At 39.5% G+C, this 24089-nt stretch overlaps 1 protein-coding gene across 1 annotated transcript in view; it reads right to left on the minus strand.

Moving 5' to 3' along the window:
- Window positions 1-24089, minus strand: part of LOC137984421 (muscle M-line assembly protein unc-89-like) — a 166977-nt gene that overhangs the window by 129155 nt on the left and 13733 nt on the right. Inside the window, 16 exon segments of the mRNA XM_068831598.1 lie at window positions 251-442; window positions 857-979; window positions 1742-2068; window positions 3473-3664; window positions 4799-4921; window positions 5586-5765; window positions 7947-8120; window positions 8436-8606; window positions 8705-8827; window positions 10792-11046; window positions 11542-11733; window positions 14449-14568; window positions 14820-15173; window positions 16601-16792; window positions 21995-22117; window positions 23487-23837. Coding sequence (XP_068687699.1) covers window positions 251-442; window positions 857-979; window positions 1742-2068; window positions 3473-3664; window positions 4799-4921; window positions 5586-5765; window positions 7947-8120; window positions 8436-8606; window positions 8705-8827; window positions 10792-11046; window positions 11542-11733; window positions 14449-14568; window positions 14820-15173; window positions 16601-16792; window positions 21995-22117; window positions 23487-23837 — 3192 coding nt within the window.

Below are 24089 nucleotides of genomic sequence, written 5' to 3' on the forward strand. Positions count from 1 at the left end.
GAGGAAATCTCTAAAAACACCTGCGCAGAAGTGAATGAAAACATTAATGCTCATCTTAACATGAATGATATGCAAACCTAACTAGGAATTTATGTGATGCCCAATTCTCGACGTAAGCAGCAAAGAGTTACAGCTACATGTATTATCCATCAATAGAACAATGAAACTGAAAATCTGTGTTTAAACATTAAAAAAATTCCATACAAAGGATCAAAGAGTAGCAAGCAGAATCACAAAGAGATTGATAAACCTGTTCATAAAGTTGATGAAATTCAATTGATGCCTCCAACATAGTTCTGTGGTCCTCCATCCTGGACAAAAACCTCTGCCAACGAGTTTCCATTGCTGACACTTCCCGTGAGATAGCAGGGGCATCATGATGGTTTAACTGCCTCAACTTTTCAGCTTCTTCAACTAGTCTTCCAACTTCTGCATCTGCAGGCTGTAACAACAAAAAACACTCAACACTTGAGCTGCCTCATCAACTGAAAGCACAGCCATAAGGTTTATGCCAACAAGGAAATTCCCCTATTAATTTTTTGCATACAATTTGTCCAAGAATTAACAAGAATGCCATTACTGTTTACTGTCCACAATGAAACAAAATTTGACAAAACAATGTTGAACTACATGTATTGACTCCTAGGAGTGAGACCTTACCCTGTTTACCGCCAGATGATTTTACTCATAAATGGGGGGGGGGGGGGGGGGAGGGGGAGGGGGTGGTGGTTTAGTAGTCAATCCATTCACAAACTACGGTATGTCCCCTTTAACCCATTGCCTCCTTGTAGTGAGACATGCCAGACAATTTTATCAGCAGTACATTAATTTTGTTGGTAATGTTTTGTTTTTCTACCTTGACTGATTCAAGAAACAAATCTGACTCTTGCAGAAGTGTGACAGCATCAAGCAGAGTGATCCCAAACTTTCGGTTGAGTGCCAACAGATCTCGAGTGTGCTCCTCAATGGTAAGATTGACCTGCAAGTGAAGATGGTATGTTATAACATGTTGCAAAGTACAGAAGCTTAAACAGGAATTGGACATATAAACAGCATGGTACTTTTACATACATGGTAATATTACTGTTTCTTTAAGTCCCCTTTTATCTTTTGCATAACTGTTGTTCACCATCTTGGATTATCAGTCATACTTGGATGAATTCAAACAAACACAAACAGCAAAGGGACACCGTACCAATTGTTTCTTCATGTTAAATATACTCTGTCAGTCACTAGCAATGAAGACAAGGACTATAAAACGTGACGAGAAAGTTGCAACTCCAACTTGTGTTCCTGCATTGTCCCTGAGAAGTACTGTGCCTTTCTGGTCACATGATCATGTTGTTTACGTCTAAAGCTTATACAGTATTACTGTATTATTATGTGGCTGCATGAACACAAATTCTCAACTACTGTACACCCTGTAATTGGAGGTCTTCAAATCAAATCCATGCAGAAAAAAACCAGTACTGTACTTCCAGCAGCCCTTACAGAGTCCTTTTGATTAGCAGTTGAATGTGCTGTACACTGCTAACACTGGCCTCATATCAATTAAACCTATCTAAAATAATTATAATGTTAATAGGTTTCCCCCTAGAAATCCAACAAGCTGGCATACTCTTCCTGCCTCCAAAATAATAATTATTGAAACCAACATGGGAGTATGACTGACCTCAACACAGTAAAAAAACCATGGATGTGTATTACTGATAATCCACCTTAAAGGCAAGTGAAAACATACCATGCTAATAGCTTGCTGAAATTCACACAGGCGGACACTTTCCTCTAGTTTGTCCCTATGATGCTCCCAAACACTCCGCCATTCTGCACGTCTCCCTTCTGACTTTTCAAGGAAACCTTTGATCTCATCACGTGACACAGAAACAGCAGCTGATGTGGAGGCTCGGCTAAGAACATCTTGCGAATGCACAGTGGTGAATTCAAAAAGCTCATGCACAGTTTTGTAGTTGGCAAGATGATCCTGTAGGAGGAGCTGTGCAATGTTGACATCTCTTGGGAGGGATTGATTTTGCATTTCATAGGTCATCTCATCCATCATTTGAAGAAGCTGAGTAAAAATCCATTGCCAGAAATCAAACCCAGAAAGATGACATTTGGAGAAAATGCATAATTACCTCAAGGAAAAAGAAATTGCTATTGCTATCCACTTTACAGAGCATACTAATAAATGGCAGACATTAAATCATCCTTTGTCTTTGTGCTTATTAGAACACCTAGCCTCATTATAAAGAATTTTTTCTTTTGTGTTATTTTCGTCCATGCAATTAAGACTAGTGGGTGTAATGAGCACAAGGACAAAAAAAGAATAGTTTTTCGGCTGCCATTTACAAACATGATCTTATCATCTGTAAATGTACATGTAGGATGGAGGAAAGGAGAGAATGGTTAGGCAAACACAGGGGGAAAGCAGTTAGACCTCAATTGGGATAGGAATTACATGTAAATCGGACTGTGCACACTTTAGTCTTGCAGTGCAAATCATGCATTACAATCAGTACAAACTAAAAAAATTAATGCTTCCTGAAGCACAAGTTGAATAATGGCACCTAAATACTCATTACTGTAAATAATTGTAGACCCACACTACTTTTATAGGTTTTAACATTGAATTATCACATTTTTTTCTTGGAGACAAACTTTGGGTATGACTTGTTTAAACACCAGATAAATAGCAAAAAATGGCACACCCCTGGCTCAATTGGCTGAGCACTGGGCTGCTATGTGGGAGATCAGGAGTTACACTCCTGCCGGACCAACACTCAGTGTCTTAAATAACTGAGGAGAAAGTGCTGCCTTTGTACATGTAATTACATCTGCAAATGGTTAGACTTTCAAGTCATCCCGGATACGGACTATAAACCGCAGGCCCTGTCTAACAAATTATCTTCCATGCTCATAAGTTCCCTGTGGGACGTTAAAGAACCCACACAGCTTAATCAAAAAGAGTAGGGGATGAAGTTCCAGGTACTGTGGCTGTCCTTTGTGAGTGTATGGGTGGGTGGGTATAGCAGGTCCACATCAGCTGAATAGCTGCAAAAACTTCAACCTGCTCAAACAGACAACTAACAAACAAACAAACAAACAAGAAATGTGATCAACATAAAGCAAAACATGGCTTCTATGTAATGCATGGCTGCCATACTATTGCTCAAAATCTGCGAGGAACACAAAGAATAAACTGTGTGTGGAATGGTACACGTACATGCAGTGAATCATACAGTTGTATTTACTGTATTTTACAGGTACATTAAGAAGATTAAGTCTATATTGAGGCTAAATTAAGCTCAAAGAAAGATTAAGGTCAGGTTTAGGTATGTCCTAATATTATTGTTACATCTGACTATTTTATTAGGCATCACTGCCTCACATAATTATCGCACAAACATGCAGACAGGACTGTAAAATGGCCTGTTGTGATACAAAGATTAAAAAAATTAATGTTTTAAACTACCTTTTCAACACTTGAGTAAAATGTTGCTGACATGGACAAAAGCACCTCATAATCTGCAAGAAGAGTCTTAAATCTTTGATAAGCAATGTGCAATTCATCAGTGATGACCCTTATGGCTGCCTTGTAACCCCCGTCAGCCTCTGAGAGTTGCTCTGCTGCCTGCAGGTGGGACTGGACATCTTCGTCTGTGCGCTAAAGACAAATGAAGTAAAACCCCATAACTCTTTCAAAGAAGACATTAAGTGAAAAAGTTATGTAGGGCATAGACACTGCAAACTTCTATTGATAATGAGATCCAAAGGCATTATCTTTTGTCGCACCTTGTGCCAATTTTTCCTTCAACACCTAGACTGTGAGCAGTCCCTTCATAAATCATTCGAGAGGCCCACTTTTCTGAGGCAGTTGTGTTTTGTCAGGCAAACAAATAAAATGACAGAGGGAGGCTTGGGAAGAGAAGTGTAAGAAGGGTCTGCACCCATTGCAGTAACCAACGCTTTCAGAATCGGATTGGTCCGTTGGCAATGCACCGCTGTCAGATTTTTTTGACCAGTTAATTACTTCTTGTCAGATTGTGCTTCGATTATAAGCACGATATGGCTTTTGCGGAAGATTTCTATCAGAGCAAGCTCTGTCTTCTTACTGTCGACCATTCTAAACAAGAATTGTCCTTGATAGTTGTGGACGAACATCACACCAGTGAAACTTGCCAAAACACTGCAACATTCAATCAGAGGCCTCTCTCTGCTTAGCTTTCCTACTGCTCTTTTTACCGGACTTCTTTGGAGTGTCGCTCATTAAATTCAAAGTAAATTTATATACCCTAGTAGTTTTTCTGCGGTTTCCTTTACGATTAGTTGATTGAATTCGACATGCACATTTATAAATGTTCCCACACTGTTACTGAAGTTATTTTGCATGTTTATTTACATTAGCAATAAGAAAGGCAGAACCATCTGACATATCACTTTCACAAATTACATTAACAGATTTGGTCATTCTGAACGTGTTGGTTACTGCAAAGGGTGCAGTCCCTTCTTACACTTCTCTTCCAGAGCCTCCCTCGGTCATTTTATTTGTTTGCGTGACAAAAAATGACTGTCTCAGAAAAGCGGGCCACTCAACTGATTTATGAAGGGACTGCTCGTAGTCTATTCAATGCCTAATATGATAATATTGTGCATTTAATTAATTTTTTCCCCTCCAAATCTCCTGAAACACCACTGTAGACCTGCTAAAGACCTCCAGTATAACTTTTCTGTTCTTTGTGTAGGCATCAACCAAAGGTACATATATACTCTATCTCTACCACTGCCAACTTCGACTTACACGTGCAGCATCTTTGAACTTCCTGAGCTTGTCCTCCAACTCTTGTGGATCAGCCGGGAGAGAGCTGTAGTCCACTTTGACAGGAAAAAATGTATCACTCTGTTCTTTTATCCATAAAATAACCTGATAGAAATTAACAGACACATTTGAGTCAAGTTGGCAACTTATTACGAAGAGGCTACTTATCTGGTACACTTTCAACACTCTTGTAGCTCAAGAAGGAGAGAATAATGATCCTCACATTTGTCTGGACATTTTTAGCAATTGTCTCTTAAGAAAACCTGAAAAATTCAAGTGGCTCCAACGGAATAGGCCTTTTGCAACTAATGATCACATGGTACAAAATCTGCCATGCTGGAGGGCAAGCTACATATAAGGCAAAGACAACTTGAATCTCCTGGAAAACAAAATGCAGTTCAGTTGACAGTTATGCCATAAAGCACTGTGTCAATACTGCACTACCACCCATATGCAATGCGTGCCTATTTTTATTCTATGTTGTTTTGGGATGTTGTTTTGGGATGGTCTATAGAGGGAGTCAATTAGGGTGGTCTGTGGACCAGTCCATAAGACAGTGCATGGACCCGGTTTGAAGGGGGTTCACAGACAGGGGGTCAGTGTTTTCAGGTTATCCTTTTCCTTTACCTTGTTCTGTCATTTGCTGAATCCCAGCATAATCAACTAGTGGGTTAATTATTAATGTTTATGATAACAAAGGATCCTTAAAACAGTGTAATGCAGCATACATGTACAGGAACAGCCAGAGATGACACAGGGTCATACTAACCTCATGAGTGTCCTTTTCAAACTGAACAAACTCAGCACTGAGCTGTCTGTTCTTGTGGAATTGCTCTTCTCTGAGGGCCCACAGTTGACCCAGTTTATGCACCCGTGATTCTAGGGTCACCAGGAAATTCCGTACACAGTCAGCAGCAGCACTTCTATCCAAATGTTGCTCTACAGGTTCCTGGCAGATCAAGATAAAATTTTATTACATTGAAGAAACAAATTAATGTGACTTTATCTCCCATTAATACTAGTGTAAAAGCCCCAATGTTTTGTCAGATCTTGGAACCAAAATTGGAGAGGTGTCGCTTACATGTAGCTGTTCCATGTTTTTATGAAATGGGTCTGGACCCGCCTTTTTCAGGTTTTGGGGCCACAGGCGGCTATGGCCCTAATACCGAAAAAAAACAAAGTCCAGACCTATTTTTGCAGGTCAAGAGTGCTGTATAAACGTGTCTCCGCTCCAACTCAAATAAAAATCTGGGCCAGATTCTGAAAGCCGGCAGTGTAAACAGAATGCCAAGAACAGGGGCTTACGGCCAGTCTTATGATGAGCCAGACCAAATTGTTGTCTGTGTAAACAGTAAAAAAAATTGGTCTGAACCACATTTTTTTAACCCATCCAGACCCAGTTTTTTCTGTAGTTTAAATGGCCCGTGAAATAAGACAAAGTTCGAAATGACAAACTTGGCTTGTATAGGATTTTCTTTTTAATAGTTTGAACAGCAATCTGTGTGTTTTATTGCTTGAAAGGTTTTTGGGGTCAATTAATTAATATAGATGTATGGCAGCCAAGGTGCTTGCACATACACATGTAAGTTTTCTCTCTTTTAATGTGAGATTCACCATTCCTAGTAAACAAGATAAGTCGCTCCATATTAAAACTCTTCGGCTTTTAAATTTGAAATAAATTTTATTTGGAATCAACTTCTCAACAAGTACAATGACCTCTTGACCTTATTGTACAACAGCCAAGTGGTTCCGCAAGATTTCACACGTGGTTAATCCTTTTTAAAGAATCGTTCACAACAAGGTGAGGGGAAATTGTAATCCGAATTGGTTTCCTATTTAGTTTTTTTTCCAATTATCATTTTTAAGGCAGTTAATTCCATGAAATCTGTTCACAGTTTGTTTTTTATTAGTTAAGTTCCTATTCTCTAAAAGTCACTGCTTACGAGCCAGAAGGCCCATCAGGCCGGCACTTATTTCTGGTTTCCGTAGCATGAAGCGACTAGGAGTATTTCTACTCCCCCCTGGATGGGATGCTAGTCCATCCCAGGGTTACCCCCAGCATGTCACCGGTACTCATTTATACACCTGGGTGGAGAGAGGCACCCTGAGAGTAAAGTGTCTTGCCCAAGAACCCAACACAATGTCCCCGGCCACGACCCAAACCCGGACCACTCGATCCGGAGTCGAGCACACTAACCATTAGGCCACCGCTCCTTCTGCCTTATTCATCCAAAACAATTTCCATTTTTCGTTTTTGTCCAGAACTCCATTCATATTTCACATTTTACTAGCCCCAATGGCTAGTGAAAGCTTAAAACCTACTAGCCTTGTTGATCTTTCTTGTTGACATCTAACCCTGAATCAATTTTTTGTATAATCAATGGTTTCCACATAATATTATCTCGATTAATACACAGACCTATCGACACACAGCTGGGATAAAAACACACTTTTCTGTGATTTATGCTGGTTCCTTGTTACAAAGTGCACCACATTTCATGTACATAAGAGAACAGTAATTTTTATATTTTTTCTTGATAATGATCAACATGGCTGTAAAACAACCCTTACCTCAACAAAGTCTTAACACCACATCATTATCACATGGGCAGAGAAGAAGAGCTGTGATACTTTTTTTAACTTCTCTAGGCCAGACAATAAATTATTTTGGCACAATATGTGACAGAAAAATTACACCATACTTAAGCAGCATTTTTTGACAAGCAACTTAAGAGATCCAAGCTTGAACGGGATTTGAACCCATAACTGTGTAATTGTGCTGCACTGCTCTACCGACTGAGATAACATTCCAGCTAGGAGCTGGTCAATAGGCCACTTTCAAAATATCAAAATTAATATTCAGCTTGATAGTGAGGAAGTGAGGCCAAAAAAAAAATAGCAACTTGGAATGAAAGTGAAAAATATTTACATATCATCCATTTTCCTTTGTCTTTGTCCTCACTGCCTCACTATCAAGCTGAATTTTAATTTATCACAAAAGGCCCATTGTGAGTTCAAGTTATATTCCGAAACAGTTAAATGAAGTGATTTTAGACTATAATATTATTAAATTCCATGTATAATTATTCCAAAGTCACGTGACAGAAAATACATGTATGATAACACTTACTTTTCCGAGTTCTTCCAACAAAGTTTGAGACTCCTTCTGCATTTGCCCTGAAGCAAAAAGAATTGCATCTTGAAGCTGTTCTTGTCGAGCTAACATTGCTGGTGAGGCATCCACATTTTCCTTAGGCTCGTCACTTGTTAGCTGATTTGTAAGTTCGTCCAGTTTGCTAAAAAGCTGTGAAGATCAAAGCAAAAATTCTTTAAGTCATATTACTCTTGACAACATTACAATACTATACATGAACAAACATTACTGTAAGATTACAGGTTACAAGTGAATTACAACCTCTTGTTGCTTTTAACTTTTCTATGTCCCAACAGTTGACTAGTCCCTGTTCACTGTGAAACTCTAACTCAAAAGGGTCATGTAAGAAATAAAATTTAATTCACTTTGCCAGAAAACCTCAGCAATATTTATTCCTTGTTTCTTCTTGGTAGTTTCTTTTAAGCGCCCTTACTTTAGCTTACAGCATTTATTGTCACTACTCACCAACTGTCTGTGCCTATGGAAATCAAAATACATTTTTGCCACGTTCAATCTAAACTGCAGACGCACAGTGAAGCTTGACCAGAGATCCTGTATGTCTTGTACTTTGGCAATGTCTGTCTTTGATCGAGCTTTGGATACATCAAGGGCCTTGGCAACTATGTTTTCAAGATCCTGTCAGTACACAAAATAAACTCCATGAATAACAAGTAACTGACAATGTATGGGAATAATGTTTACTTCTCAAGTACTGTACTGCCTTTTAATCTAACCTGTTTCTCTGATTCAAGTTCTCTATGCGCATACAAAAAGTCTTGAGATGTTTTGACGGAATCCCCCATCACTCTATTGTTGACAAGGAAGTCCTCTCCCACATTCTTTATCCAGTTGTAGACCTGCAGAGAGAAACACACAAAAGAACTCTTAAAACTGGAAAGAAATACAAAGGGAGTGGAAAGTAGTGGTATAAATACACGGGTGAATCCCTTCATACACAGAAAAAATGGAACTAAAAATTATGTAAATGAATGTGGGATGATTATTAACCTGTAGGGTTGCAGACATTTTGAATCCCCCCCCCCCTTCCCTTGTTCCCTCCCCCCCCCCCTTCCCTTGTTCCCTTCTTCTCTGAATAATGACTGCTTTTCTTCCAGTGAACATGCCAAGGAGAAATTGCCAATCAATACATGTATGTCTGTCCTTGTCCTTTTACTCTTAAAAAATGAACAAAAACTGTTTTCCCCAGTTTGCTTCGTTTATTTACTTATCATATACGGGGCAAAATCACTGAATGCTGATTTGCTGAGACAGTCATTTTTTCTCAATCACAAGGGCACTTTTGGTAATCAAGAGGGCATGATTACTTGACCCTGATTGGTCAACAGATGCTTATCCAAAGCAAACAAAGTTATGAGAGAATGTTCTTCCAGATTAAACTACCGTAAACGTCCATGTATAAGCCGCACCTTTTTTCACAAAATTGAAGCCATAAATCAAGGGTGCGACTTATCCATGGATACATCTGTGTTTGGAGTTTTAAAAAACCTAATTAATATTCATACAACTTCTTAAGATCTCAGTAAAGAAACATACATGTAGAAACTGAGAGCATGTTGCTGTTGTTCATTGACTTTTTAATGAGTGGTGGCTCCTAACGGAGCCGTTTGTGTCTTCGAGTGTTTATTGGCAAATCTTGCTCTTCAAGAGTTCTTTCAAGCGATTAATTTTTGCTTTACTCGAACAAGTAAACACCAACCTACAAGCAATCTCCATTCCGCCGCACAGCTGTTTGCAGTGACGTTTTGGCAGTCACTTCCACGCATTATCTTTCCGCCACGTGCGATAAAATACCACAAAATTCCATAAAATATTCGATAAAATACCACAAAATTCGCCCTAAATGGCCGACTGTTTGTGTCCTTGACCACCTTCTTGGCAAATTTGTCGACTGCATTATCAAGCTCCTGTTCTGCATGAATTTTTTAGCCTATTGCCGGTACATCTTTATAGACGTGGTCATGATACCCAGGCCCTGGCCCAGACTCCTCCCCACATTTAAAGCTTGGCTACTAAGCACTCGTTCATTTTGTTTCAATATCAAAGGAATTTGAACTTTATGGTGAAACCTTGATTGTTTGTTCTTGTTGGTTTACAGCAATAGAACGTTACTGAAACTTCAAACTTTATTGTATTACATTTTTTCCAAAATCTGCGCTTCTAAATTCGGGGTGCGGCTTATCTACGGATGCGGCTTATACATGGACGTTTACAGTACTTTTTTTGTCCACATATGAAATACATTTTAAGCGCTATTTCTGTTGACAGCAACGATTATTGAATTGCCTCTCCCGCCTACAATGGGCTATCATGGACGCCTATTTCAGAAGTTATTGAAACCCCTGCTTATGTCATACAGTCATAGTTATAGTTCATTTAACCTTAGGAGGCGTAACTAATTGAAACACTCTCATGCAACCATTATATACCAGAGAGGACAGACCATTACAACACCAGGAACTCCATGCCCTGCTCCTTGCAAATAGTGTGTGGGTTCATTTTATGTCCCGTGGGGTTATGAACATTGAAAGTTGTGAGACAGGGCCCATGATTTATCATCCTTATCTCAGAAGACTACAGTGTCTAACCATTTGCAGATGTCATTGCATCCGCAGTACTTTCTCCTCGCTTATTTAAAGACCATGAGTGTTGGTCCGGCTGGAGTTGAACTCACAGCCTCCTGCATGGCAACTGAGCCACCAGTGCACATTGACCCTGATTAATGGTAATCTGCCATACTACTTGGACACATGTACAGACATCTCAATTTATATAAGAAGTTTATACAAGGACACCATCTTACATCTTCTATTTCCTTAGAAGCAGGATCAGGCTCTACGTTGACAAGAAGAGCTGTGCTTTTTTCTTGAAGTTCTTCATACATTTTAACTACCACTGGTTTTTGCTTGACATCTGCCATCTTCTCCTGTAATATTTTGCCATCTCGCAGCTGCATTGCAGAGGCTGCAAAAATAGCGCCATACAACTCTTTTTGATCTTCAACTGTCAGTTTCTCTTCATATATTTTACCTTCAATTTCATTTAATCTGTTAAGAGCCTGCAAAAATAAATCAATCATTTTCAAGCTAATATAAAGGGAATTCACTAGTTTTGATATTTTACCTTATGTATGCATGAACACAGTATGTTATACTTAATGAAAGCTTACCGCCCACACACTTTTGTGTAAGGGTCAAGCTACATGTATGTGGGCTAAGAAATGATGGATTGCTGTCAGTTAATCATACTTTCTCCGAATTGTAGCACCTGTGAGTCTTCACAAAACCAGAAGAAGGAATTTTAAAATCTAGACAGTCAGCAATCCAAATCTTGACCTAAATTGACATGGCTTGGTGTGTTCAAACACATCACAAGAAAAACAAACACCTGAACTTTGTAACTCCCAGTTCCTTTTTGGAAAAATCTCTTATAAATATACGAAATTAATATAAAATTTACATACAGTGTAGCATCCAACTGAATCAATCTGAAGTCACATTGAGAGGCTTTTCACAGTCACTGAATACCGTGCTGGCTGACAATAAGTACTTACTCTTTTGTTACTTTTGTAATAGGATAGTGTCTCCAACAGCAGTTTCTTTCGTTCCTCTACACGTTGCCTCAGTAACTGCAAGTTTGTTTGCAGCTGAGTTATTCTGGCCTCCGTGTCTTGCATGCCAGCAAAGCCTCCATTGACAAGTTTCTCTGTTTCTCTTAAAAGTCTGTGGACAGCCTCCTCCTTGTCCTAATTTTTTTTCATTAAGTAAAAGACATTGCAGGTCAGGCTGCGCTTCTTTCCTGACTAATTTCCTTTCAGTTTCTTTTTTCATCAAAATAGATTTTTAATTATAATGAGCTAGTGCAACTGCAGAATTACCCTATCCAAGTACTACTAAGTTAAATTAGTACAATGTATGTAATTAAACAGTGGAAAGTGTGAAGGTGCACGCAGATTGGCTGCTAAAGGCTCAGACTTTGCTAATCACATCTACATGTAAGCAACTCATGCAGGATTTGTGCCTGAAAATATTGTAATGCTTGCAGGAATAAATTAGTTATGCTTTTTGAGCTATATTATTAATTTTATTATCTTGCACTTTTAGTATATATCAAAACAACTTTTCACCTCAGTGTTGGTGCCTCATGGTGGATATCTACCTAGCCATGAATATCAACCACTAGCCGCCTCCACTTCACTGAATACCATAATTTTTCAGATACATGTACAAGGCACACTCGGTTATAAGATGCACCTTTCAAAAACTAAAAATCTCATCAAAATACTCAGATATACAGTACTGCCCGAAAGTACAAGTATTAACCATTGGCACGCGGTGGGACCTCATTTTTACCGAGGGGTTCTGCCGCGATTTCACCAAGGCAGGACGAATTCCGCAACCTTGTCCTGGGCGGACATGGCCGAACGCCACGGCAAGTAAAATGCTGTATGCCATGGTGGAAAAAAAACAAAAACTAATTATTGCTATTGTGTGCATGCCACAGAAGATTCACAACTTGCGTTCATATTCATATTTTCCGACTAGCAATACAGCAATCGCAACTGTTATTTTATCAGAACAACAACAGAAAAACAAAGTCCTTCAACGATAGAAAGTCATTGGATGCATTTTAACTCTCAAAATTGTTCTGAATACGAGACGGGAGTAGAAGGCAACCAATTAAAATAATAATTATGTAAGGGTGCTTGTATAAAGCAGCTTGTCTTCTTTTGGCATCGTGAGAAACTGATGACGCGTCAAGCAAATGTTTTCGTCAATTGTCAATAAGATTGATGCTGTCAAGCTTTATTTTAAAAACTTTTTCGCTTTTTGCATTTCTTACATTCATATTATTTAATTGGCGTGTAAGTTTGAAAAAAGTCTATTAATGGCCAAATGTTCCGTGCGAGCAGTGTGTTTTCAAGTAACACCTTTGTGAAGTTCATTATTCAGAAAGGACGATCGCGAATGCAGCCAATCACATGGGTAACAGAATAAATACCAATGTCGATTAAGAGTGGCTAACTGACAGTTTTTTTTTTTTTTTAAGAAACACATTGAGAAAACCATAATGAACAAAGACGTGTCAATAGACCATTGATTAATTGGTGTCAGTCCGCCAAGTATTTTATAAACAAAAGGAATAAGACAACCTTCGTTACCCTTTGTAACACCACAAGCAACAAGCAGCAAGTATGCAATTTACGTGAAGTTAACTTGCTGTGTTGTATAAAGAAAAAAACAAAAACAACAACAAAAAAAACAAATTAAAAAATACTTGCAGATTAATAAAACCAATTCACTATTTTCAATAGCTCCTTGAAAACTTTTCAATGCAAGTGATAAATGTGAGATATGATTTACCATCGGAGCATGAAATTAAGAATAAATGAACCAGAAACAAAGCTAAGGAAGGCTATTCATGTACCGTGTCTTGCTGTTTACCATAGTTTTGCTTGCACGCGGCAAACCTATTGGTAAAACCTGGGGGAAATTCGGCATACCTCGTCCTTGATGAAGTGAGAACGCAGAATCAATCTGCGAATCGTCAGCAGTAAAACTTTGGCAAATTGGCTAATTTATACATGTACTTTCGGGTGGTACTGTAAGATGCATCTCAAATACAGGAATTTGGTTTGACTCATTGCTATTCATGCAGTCTCAACCGAAGATTGTAATGTACAGTGTAAGTCAAGAACAAATTAATTAAAAGCAGAAGGAAATTCCACTAGAATTTAGAGAAAAACCTTTAAATCCTGCTGTTATTACTACTTTCTTGTGGGTGATTTTGTTGTACAACACTAAGAATTGAAAGCCATCATCATGAATGTGGGTGCAAGGCCACCATTTTGGATTCGCGTTAAGGAGAAGACTGGGCTTGTTTTTCATATACCAGATTCAGAATAACTAAGGTCCATAAAACAAAAGAACAAAGCTAACATAACAATACCTAATCAACAAGGCCTAATCAGAATAACAATGGTTCTTTTGTCTTCCACCATTTTGGCCCGGTATATGAAAGTCTACCCAAAGACTAAGTTTAACATACAAGATGGTGGCTAAGAATCAAAGAACCATCCCTGGACACGTTTTGTTCCACAAATATACTCACCTAGAAGACACACCTCGAGTTTAGATCACAATTGATGCCAACAAGCAATTTCTTTGAGAGAAAATGCTGGGCCTTTTAATTGAAAAACTACGGTAGTTGTTAACTATGAGAGAGTAACTCGAAGTCCTATGTAAATCCAAGTAATCCATCTGAGCATTACCCCAAGTAATGGAAATGAGACCACACAAGGGCAGAAAAAGTCCACACCTCCAGATGAGGTCACCAATGCTGAGCTACATGTACAAGGACAGATGGGTGCATGCAGGCCATGGGAACTGAGATGCCATTTCATGGTAATGAAAATGTACAAATACTTTCAAATTAAATCTAGTTTTGTGTACACTGGTACCTTAACTGCTTCCTCAAACTTTGCATGTTCATCAAGTAGGACTTGTGTAGAACCCGCCGAGTCTCCATACTCCTTATAGCTCAAGTAGTCTTCTGCATCCTCGTTCAGCCATTTAATGATCTGGAACAAAAACGAGACGTTATAGTCATCAACAGAAGATCCCATGGTCAACTAGCCTGGAGGGCACTGGAATTAAAAGGCCAGTGATATGTGGCACCTTAATTGAGCACCTACAATTTTTAGGTTTCCCATTTGTGCTCTATTTCTAAGTCCTCATGGTATTTCCTTCCCATCTCCTCTGTAACAGAATAACTAAAAAATTATCAGCAAGATGTAAATTAAGCACAAAATGATTTTATTGTACATATAACCTTTTGTATTTCTTCGTCAATCTTGCATCTCTTGATACACTGCTCCAGGAGTTTCTTCTTTTCTCTCCATTGCTCATCAAGTTGTCGTCGCCGATGCTGTAATGCTTCAAGGATACACTCAACACTGTAACAGGCAGCCTTGGAAGCATGTTGATTGTTGATGTCTGCATGAGTACTAGCTTCACGTAATCTGTCCAGAAGTGCTTGCCCCTTTGATAAAGTGTGCATTGATAATTCCAGAACACTTTTTCTCAGCTCTTGATGTTGGTGTAGCAACGAAGAGGATGAAGTGACGTCTTCTGCCAACAGAACTTTACTCATTTCATCTTGAGTGGAATCAATTTTGTTGGAGAACTGTTTCAAAAATAGCAAAAACAATGAAATTGCTAAATTTGTATTCAGTGCGTTAAAAAAGTCATTCTTTTTTTTTTTTGCAATCCCTTGTAAGTAGAACTACTGTAATTTAAACTTAAACAATATAAATAATAATTTTGTTATTGTCAACAATCAAAACTCACAGACACGTTAATTTTTTTTTTTCAACGAAACATTTAGTTATAAAATTTGACATGCCCACTTGTAGCAAAGGCCACATGTGCATGTAATCTTGGCCAAATCACAAGGTTAGAAGGCACAAAAGATTAACAAAAATTAATAAAGAAGAGCAAGTTCAAGAGGCATGTGACAACTTCTATCTATGACAATAACCAAGAACCAAAATCAGGAGAAAATATGCCGAGGATTTCACTTTTTGTCAGATAATTTAAGGGAAAATAAAATATAAAGTGTCTTAGCATCATAAGATTTTAAATAAACTTTGCTTCTTCCTCAATGAAATACAAATGTACCGGTAGATGAACTGAACACTCCCAAATTACCAAAACAAAACCATTGCTTCACTGAATTAACCAACTAGCCTAAATTAAAAGTTTAGGGCTGTCAAAGAGGGTTACAATGCAACCTTAGGCCATACTTGAGCCATAAGCAATCAAGAGAGCTTCCAAAGATAACCAATCTGAAATGATTTACCATGATTGATGATTGTTTCTGGATGACACAAGCAATGACTGCTGACAAAATGTCACCATTCACAGTGGCCTTATAAAGCAAGGAAGAACGAGTCTCTTTATGCAGAGAACAGATCGCAGCTGGCGAGAAATGCTAACACAGATCAAGACAAAAATTTCCTCTTAAAGCTTTATAATCCGACTAATACCAACTAACGAACTTTTACCGAACATTCTATAAATTCTTGAGGTCAAAGGTCCTGGTTATGGCCTTATCTCTTCTTCTGCAATTATGGCATGACTAATCAAAACTGGGATTGATAATTTCTTGAGTGAAAGTTTAGAGGAAATACCAAAGTCAAACTATGTCAGCTTCTCAGGAAATCATTGCTCGCTTCCAAATTCTACCACATGGACTACAGTCTTTCAAATCACCCAAAAATGCACAGTTTAAAGTCAAGCAGGCCATGCTGGACAATCATGGCCATAAGAAGCCCAAACCCATAACAACTAACAATGTTATTACCAATGGGCCAGTGCCAGCATTACCTCTAACGTTTTAGACCATCATCCAATTATTTGCAATTAGAAATCCCCCACATTTTTTTACAAATGGACATTATGCCACGATGACATTCCATAATGACGTATCCACCTGTTTGGTACCGTAAATATCTAAGGGCAACCAACCACCTATTTCCACCCACCTTTTCCCAAAAATTATACAGTTTTCAGTTCTAATGAACAACCTGTTAGAAATGCACTCAGACATACTTGCTCAACACTTTGATGAAAAGCAACTGAAGTGTCTAAAAGAATTCTTCTCCCTTCTAACTGCACATTGAGGTCATTCCAGGCCTCTTCCAACAAATCAGCCATCCTTTCATGGGGTCTTACTGTCTGCTCGTCAGTCCTGGTAAATGACTTTATCACTTGTATCAGTTCATTAACTTCTTCCTCTTTCTCCTGTAATGAAAGATTGACTATCAATTTCAGACCTAGGAGAGACCACTGATCTTTTTTTTTTAACAACAGGGGACTTTCGTTCCCACTGGGGTTTAAATTATCAACTTCGCACAAGGTCAGCAGTCTACGATGATTTTGATCTAAAGAAAAAATAGTTTTACTTGTTCAGTTGTTATTTTTTATCACCAATGTTCACTACAAGCCCTTGCTCTTATTTAAATGCTGTCACCCTGGAAATTACTCTGCTCCTATCCACATCACTATTGGCCACTCTTGAGTGTGTGGAAAGACTCCAGGAAACAGCATTTTGCTTGTTTCAATTGTTATGGTTATTTACATGTTGAGTGCCATTTCCTGTGTTGTATTGAGTGAAATGGTGACTTGACTGTAAGATTCAGGGCAAATGCCATTTCTTTCCTGCTACTATATTATGCAAATATACACAATAATGAATTTAAATAGCATTAAATATTTTGTTCTCTCAATGTATCACTGAACATTCCATATTCAAAATATTGTGCATTATGATTACTCATGCATGTTTTACTTAGTTTCAGGTGTCAAGATGTGTAGTCCAAACAAAATCAAACATGATTAGGCATTATTTGGTTTGATTGACATGACAATCAAACTCACAGCAAATCAATTGTTAAATTTTGTTGGATTGTCAAATCCATTCGAACACCAATCATTTGATTGCATTTGGTTGGTGTTTTGTTCAATTTTGTTCAATTGGATACCTGGAACTATAGTGGTTTGTTTGCAGCAAGAAGACAACATGATAGAGCCAATAATAATTTTACCATCCATTTTAGCAAAACTCTCCCCTCTCCCTCCCCCGCCCCCCCCCCCCCCCCCTCCATGAGTGCTTTTCTGTTTAATCATCATATTCTTAAGCCAAGCAACTTCATTTTGCAACCATGTCGAGCTGAAGTTCAACAACCTTTCCCAATGATCCCTTGGAAGAGTTTACAATACTTATTGTATTGCTTACTGCAGTTTACAATGTTTTATGGTATAACTGCGTGTATTTAAAATAACGTTATTATTTTTTAAAAAACAGTGCATAAAATAATCATTTTGGGGAGCTCTTTGAAAAGCCAGTAAGCTAAAATGTTTCGTTCTGCAAAATATTAAATTATACACTTTTTCAAAAAGATGTGGGTGACAGTTTCATTGTCTGCAGATTACATCTGACAGTAAATATCAGTTTTCAAACCACGGCTTAAAATGTCAATGCATGCAGAATGCAAGGGCCAACATCAGTCATGTTGAAAGCACCATCATATCACAATCAAAACAAGGTTCTCAACAATTCACTTGGAAATAAAATCAAGCTTCAACAATGCGGCTCCAAATGAGAAACAGCTTTGAGTAAAATCCATTACAATAATTTCCTTGGCTAGAATCGATAAAATATGCTTTTGAAATTTCTCCAGAGCTTTTTAATTTCTTGAAATAAATAACGGTAATAAATGAATGAGGTTTGGAAAATTCAACCCAACTTCTCGGACATTAAAAAAACGATATTCGCATTAACCTTCTGACCCTCTCGGTCGGAACGGACTTCCTTTCTAAAAATGCATTGACTACACTTAAATCCTGTGGTGACACCTCTTTGTTTTATCACAGCGCCCGTCTTCCCAAAAGATACAAAACATTGAGTAAAAAACTTTCGCAAAAAGTCAAGGTTGATCGGATAATTGTCACATTCATCTGTTATTAAGTTTTGATTTACCGCGTGGTTCAATATTCATCCCATCGCTTGTTTTAAGTGGGTTTTTCAATTAATTATTGATCTGCTTACTTCTGACCTCCTAACACGCAATAGAACCAAACAAAGTTGAGAGGAAAGCGAGCACTGATGCATGGAAAAAGCTTCATCAAAGTTTACACCGTCGAATCACATTTTCACGGGCTAGCGAGCTACGATCACAGGTGCTGGTATATAGAACAATCTTGAAACGAAATTAACAACCTATGTCGATAACCACTTAGATTTCATAAACAGAAGGCCGGCTCCGATCAATCCATTCACATGTCAACTGGATCGGCATCTGCAAACTGCATTGTTAGGTAAACTATTTCATCAGCATTATGTGGTTTTTTTTCAGAAACTGGAAAGAGGACAACGCCAAAATTTTCAAGTAGAGACAATAGTGATGGCAACTTACAATAGTTCAAAATGTCACTATTAAGCATAACTGCACTGGTCATCGTCAACACGCAAGGCTGGCTCAGACTATAACGTCGTTTTATACGGATCACCTGAGCTAAGCTAAACCAAATGCTTCCAATTGAATGCCACCGACAATAGTGACTAGAAAGAATTGTTTACCAAATTATCCCAGAGATATTTATTCACTAAAACAATGAATCGATGCGTTTTTTCTTACACGCATTCCGTCTCATGGAATGTTGACAAGCATCAATTTTGGTTGAAATCCGAAGAGGAAGAAAACATAAATCCGAGAGGAAGAAAAGAGAAATCACTCCATATCAATGCAATCGAACACAAGATCAAATGAACATGCACTGTATCAAATTTGCCTAATGGCACATAGGACGGACTCTTGACACTCCAGTGGCTTCCTGTCAAAATAGTGTACAACGTAATTTTCAAACCTACCTTTATGCAATCCAGTAAAACCAAAATTCCACGACAAAAATGACAAAAACAACGAGATCGCTAAAGCTTGGACAGGGCGACAGTTCAAACCTTATTACTTATGCAAATCTTCGCCCCAAAATACCAACACATCTGACACCAACAAAAATTCCAAAGCTTTTCCACGCCCCGTTGAGTAAATACTTTTCATTCCCGACACAAATGTTTACATTTCACTCGCGCGCTCGCGCGAATTGTAAGGGGTCGCCAAAGACGGAATCAAATTACATTTCTGACAGTAGGGCATGAATTTCGCATACAGCATCGAGACATTTTACTGAAAGCGGCGAATGCAAACAATGCCTGTGAGCATTTTTCGAGGGTCCCCTTAACAAGGTTGGCTTCTTTACGCAGACAAAAACTCGAGATAGCCTTAGGCGTATTAAAAGGACATTAGCTGCCAATCCCAGAGAAGAGAAAGTGAAAAGTATTTCGCCGAAAGCATTTTAACCATTCTGCGAGCATTTGTAGTTATAAACAATATGCAAACGACGGCAAATCAGTGCAAAGGTGTCGCGTTCCCGAGAGGGCATGGAAACATCTCGAGGCTTTTGGAAGTTTGCTGGTCTTTAAATAACTTTTTAACATGTGTATCACATAAGGGAGCAGCTGATAACTTTTATTGATAATATCCATTGTCGCCGCCCAGAGTTCGAGGCTGTTCTTGACAGACGTAAAATATATTGAAATTAGAGCAATAAAAGTGTTCTCCGACTGCAACAAGTTTACTGCGAACAAAAAATTCACTTCTTGAGTCATTCATTTACGTGACCATCAGGAACGACTTGAATGTGATAATCATACAAAATGGCTTTACAGTTTAAAAATACTCTGTATAGAGCGAAAGTGCACTCAGTTCAAGGCCACTCCATAAATTCTGTCATGTGGGACGTTAAGGATCCACTGAACAACAAATTTATTAGGTTCAGCTGCGCAACTGCACGCACTCCCAAATGATTCCGGGCGTTCCGGGTGCCCGTCCTATTTTCTGCCGTATCTCACATGATGCAGCATACCTTGGGGCAGCGCCTTAGTCGGTGACTTATCTGCGGGTCGCAGCTAGCCGCTTCCACTACCCACTAGCGGTACCACAACCCCGTAGGTTGCACTTCCGGTTCACAACTCATAGCTGAAGGGCCCAGTAAAGGGCATTAGTTGAATTAAGCTCCCCACAGGAGCTTACCGACAAGGGTTGCGCGGGATTTGCGCTAATATCGGATAGTGCTCAAACATTCCGACCGCGACTCTGTACAAGGGAAGCTCATCACAGATCATTGCAAGTCGGTTGCTACGAGAAGCTCATCCTCGCGGCGGCAAAACCTGTAAATGCAGTCACACACACTCGTCCCCTACCCAAGAGTGGTCGGCAGGTAACGAGGGTCCCGGGATCGCAAAGTCGAAGATCGCAGAATGAACTATAGGTCGACCCCGAGGCCACTTTTCACCGATTCCGGCAGCGGGTTCAGTGACGCCTGGCCATCACCCGATGGCAAGGCCTTGTTACTCTCTCTAGGAAACAACTATCATAGATACTCCCGCCGTTTACCCGTACGGAGTTCCCGGTGTTGTGGTTTGGTCCGATTGAGGGCCCCGTGAAATAAAGACTTAAAACTAGAAGACAAACCAAACCAATGGAAAACTGCAGTTATTTACCGGAGTTACCACTTTCGTTCAACTTTCAAAATCTCTCCTCTGTTCTTGAGAACCGAATGAAAAGAGAGCGAGTCTCTCGGGTTGTAAACAAGTTTGTCAATCCGTCACATGACCAGGCTAACCGCAAAGGTAGAAAAAGAGAGGGCCTGGCTTCGCGGTTACTGAGCATTAACTTCTAACCACTACCCTAAGGGGTATTGACATGACACCTCGACGAACTCACACCAGTATGAAATTTTTACAGCCGTTAACATAAAACCGGGACGAAAAGCTCGGTGCCTGGTTTCGGGACGAAATGATATCTTTTGTCTAATAAATACATCGCTGAACCAAAAGCATACGGGCTTAAAATCTCTGGACGCGATCTGAGATTTGTTGTCCGTGAGAGACGGTACGAACTCAGACTGGTACGAGAGTTTCTCGTCTCTAGACTACGAGCAAGTCCCTCTTTCGCCGCTTCGTTGGTCGAGCGCGTGAAATCTGGATTCGAGGTATTCTCGTCCGCGTCTCCCTTTTCGCTTCTCTTAGTCGGCGGGGCCTTGGCACGAGAAAGCGAAGGGCTCTGGAGACACAGGAATTCTAGAACTTCCGGAGCTGGTAATGTATGAAGTCTTGAAATGTCCACGCCCTTTCGCGCGGCCATTCTTCTCGTGCACGTCTTCTCCTCGCCCGGCGAAAGAGGGCCTGCTCGTAGACTGCTCGTAGACTACTCGTCTCGGGCGATACGAACTCACTCCGGTCAGAGTTCGTCCCGCTCTCATGTAAATAGCCCCTTAGGGCACAACAAACGGCTGTCATTTCTTTATTTAGGGGCAGCAAAATGGCCTCAAGTAAACACTTATGTAAAAACGGATGTCAAGGTGAAAATCAAGAATACAAACCCTAAGCCTCAGTTCCAGTTTTTGCAGGTCAGAAGAGAGCGCTTGAGCCTCGGTCAGATTTTCCCCAATAACGTACTGGATGCCCTCTGTTTCTTCCAATCTATCTTTCACCCACTGGAGTAACTTCAAAGCAAAAATGAAAACCTCGTTACCCAATTGAGACAACGCAGAAGGTACGTTCCTAAAGAAATTACGCTAATGGTGGACCACGTGTAAAGGTGGTATCATCCAGCCTTCAGGATCGCCCACACACACACACACATCTCTCTCGTGTTTCCGAAGTTTAGTACACAACAGTTTGACTCATTGCCTCTTTGGTAGCTTTATAATTCCACAAATTGATTTTTCAATAGCCCAATTCCGAGTTGCTGCATGCCTCAGTTTCAAAGCGAGTCCTGGCGCACAACCATTCAAATGGGTCGCGTATTCTTATGCAAATCGCACTCATTTCCGTTACAATAGTTGAGCACCTCACTTCGAAACCGAGACAAACAGCAACTCGGAAATGGCCCTCTAAAAAACGGGAAAAACTATTGCGTTCAGTAAACAGAAAGCCTTTCCCACAAGCATAATCATATCTATAAATAAAGCTCCATTCCAGAAAGGAATAAAGAGAAGAACGTCCTGAACACTGCATGTCCTTCTTGACTCGTTTGGCTAAAAAACCATGTTTCGGATTCTTGACAGGTCTTACATTTGGTGGTAAAGTCATGGAGAAAAGAATAAACAGGTTCTTTTCTAGGAAAAACAATTTTGTTTTAAAATGAAGCAGAGCAGAAAAAATTTGCAGGCACGGTTTTGAAGAACAGGTACCTGGGACCAATCTGTGCAAATTTCAGGTGAATTGGTTGAGAAACTTGCGATTTAGAGTTCAAAACGTACAAACAACTAGCCAAACCTTCAGTTTTGAGAAAAAAGGGAAAGTAGAATTAGTGCAGCGGCTTCCTGGTAATGACATCAGTTATAACCCCCAAATGACAAGTGAATAACATACTGATCGATCCCAGGGAGCGATAGTGATTTTCCACATGAAAAAACGGCCCCAAGTACAAAAAATCAATTTTTAGAGCGGTTAAATTCACGTGATTTCCATGAACATTTTTAGTTTTGAGACACCTGAAGGAGAATTACTTCCGGTGGTGACTCGGAGATAGTCGGAAAAAGTATACAAGTCTCTCACAGCTCAGAGGTGGAGCTTCCGAAACAAAAAACGGAAGGTCGTAGGTTCGACTCTTGCAAAGGCACTCTCGGATTTATTCCGAGTATCCCTGATCCACCACCGAGAATAAATCTCTGAAGTTTTAAAGCTTTGGAGAAACACACACCAGGCGCTTGCGTTGAAGGGAAGCCAGCACTATCAGGGGCGCTGGATAAAAAAGTATCAAGTGCCGGATAGCGTGGTTCATGTTAACACATCCCGGAAAAAAATAATTTTGGCTCGAATTCAACAAGTTAAGTAAAGTCTGTAAAGGCAATTGGTATAGATAATTACCTCGCTCACTTGCTGTTCGTAATCTCCACGTTTCAACCAGTGATGAAGTCTCTCATCTCTGTCGTTCCAAACTCTGTCCCAAGCAACTTTTGTTTCTTCCAAATTCAATAGAGTTTCTTCTAAGAGATGTGGAGGACGATTTGGCGCTCCCTCTTCGTCATAGAGAGGGGATAATTGCATTCTGTCAATCAAAGCTTTTCCCATAGCAACTGCCTCGGCGTGTTCTTTGTCGATAGCATGTTTGGTATCTGTGTGCCGACTGACTTCTTCTTCCACCTCTACGGAGGTGAGGTCGTCTGAGAGGTCTTCGGTCATGTATGTTGATTTGATCTCTTCTATCTTTTGTATGAACTGCAGGAAGAAGTGAAAATAAGGAAACTACTTCGCGACTATGAATAGTCAATTTCCGAGTTTCCCCAAGATCTTTTTCAATACTAGTAAGCGCAAAGTCCTTCTCATGAAATCAATATGAACACATCCCATTAAATACTGCCGTTGAAAAGAAGGTTGGAGATAGACTAAGCGGGAAATGGCCGATAAATCCACTTATGTCCAGGTTTGACCCTAATTAGATGCACGCCCAATTTTGACATCCAACACAAA

Source organism: Montipora foliosa, chromosome 14 (assembly GCF_036669935.1).
Source record: "Montipora foliosa isolate CH-2021 chromosome 14, ASM3666993v2, whole genome shotgun sequence".
Lineage (NCBI taxonomy): Eukaryota > Metazoa > Cnidaria > Anthozoa > Scleractinia > Acroporidae > Montipora > Montipora foliosa.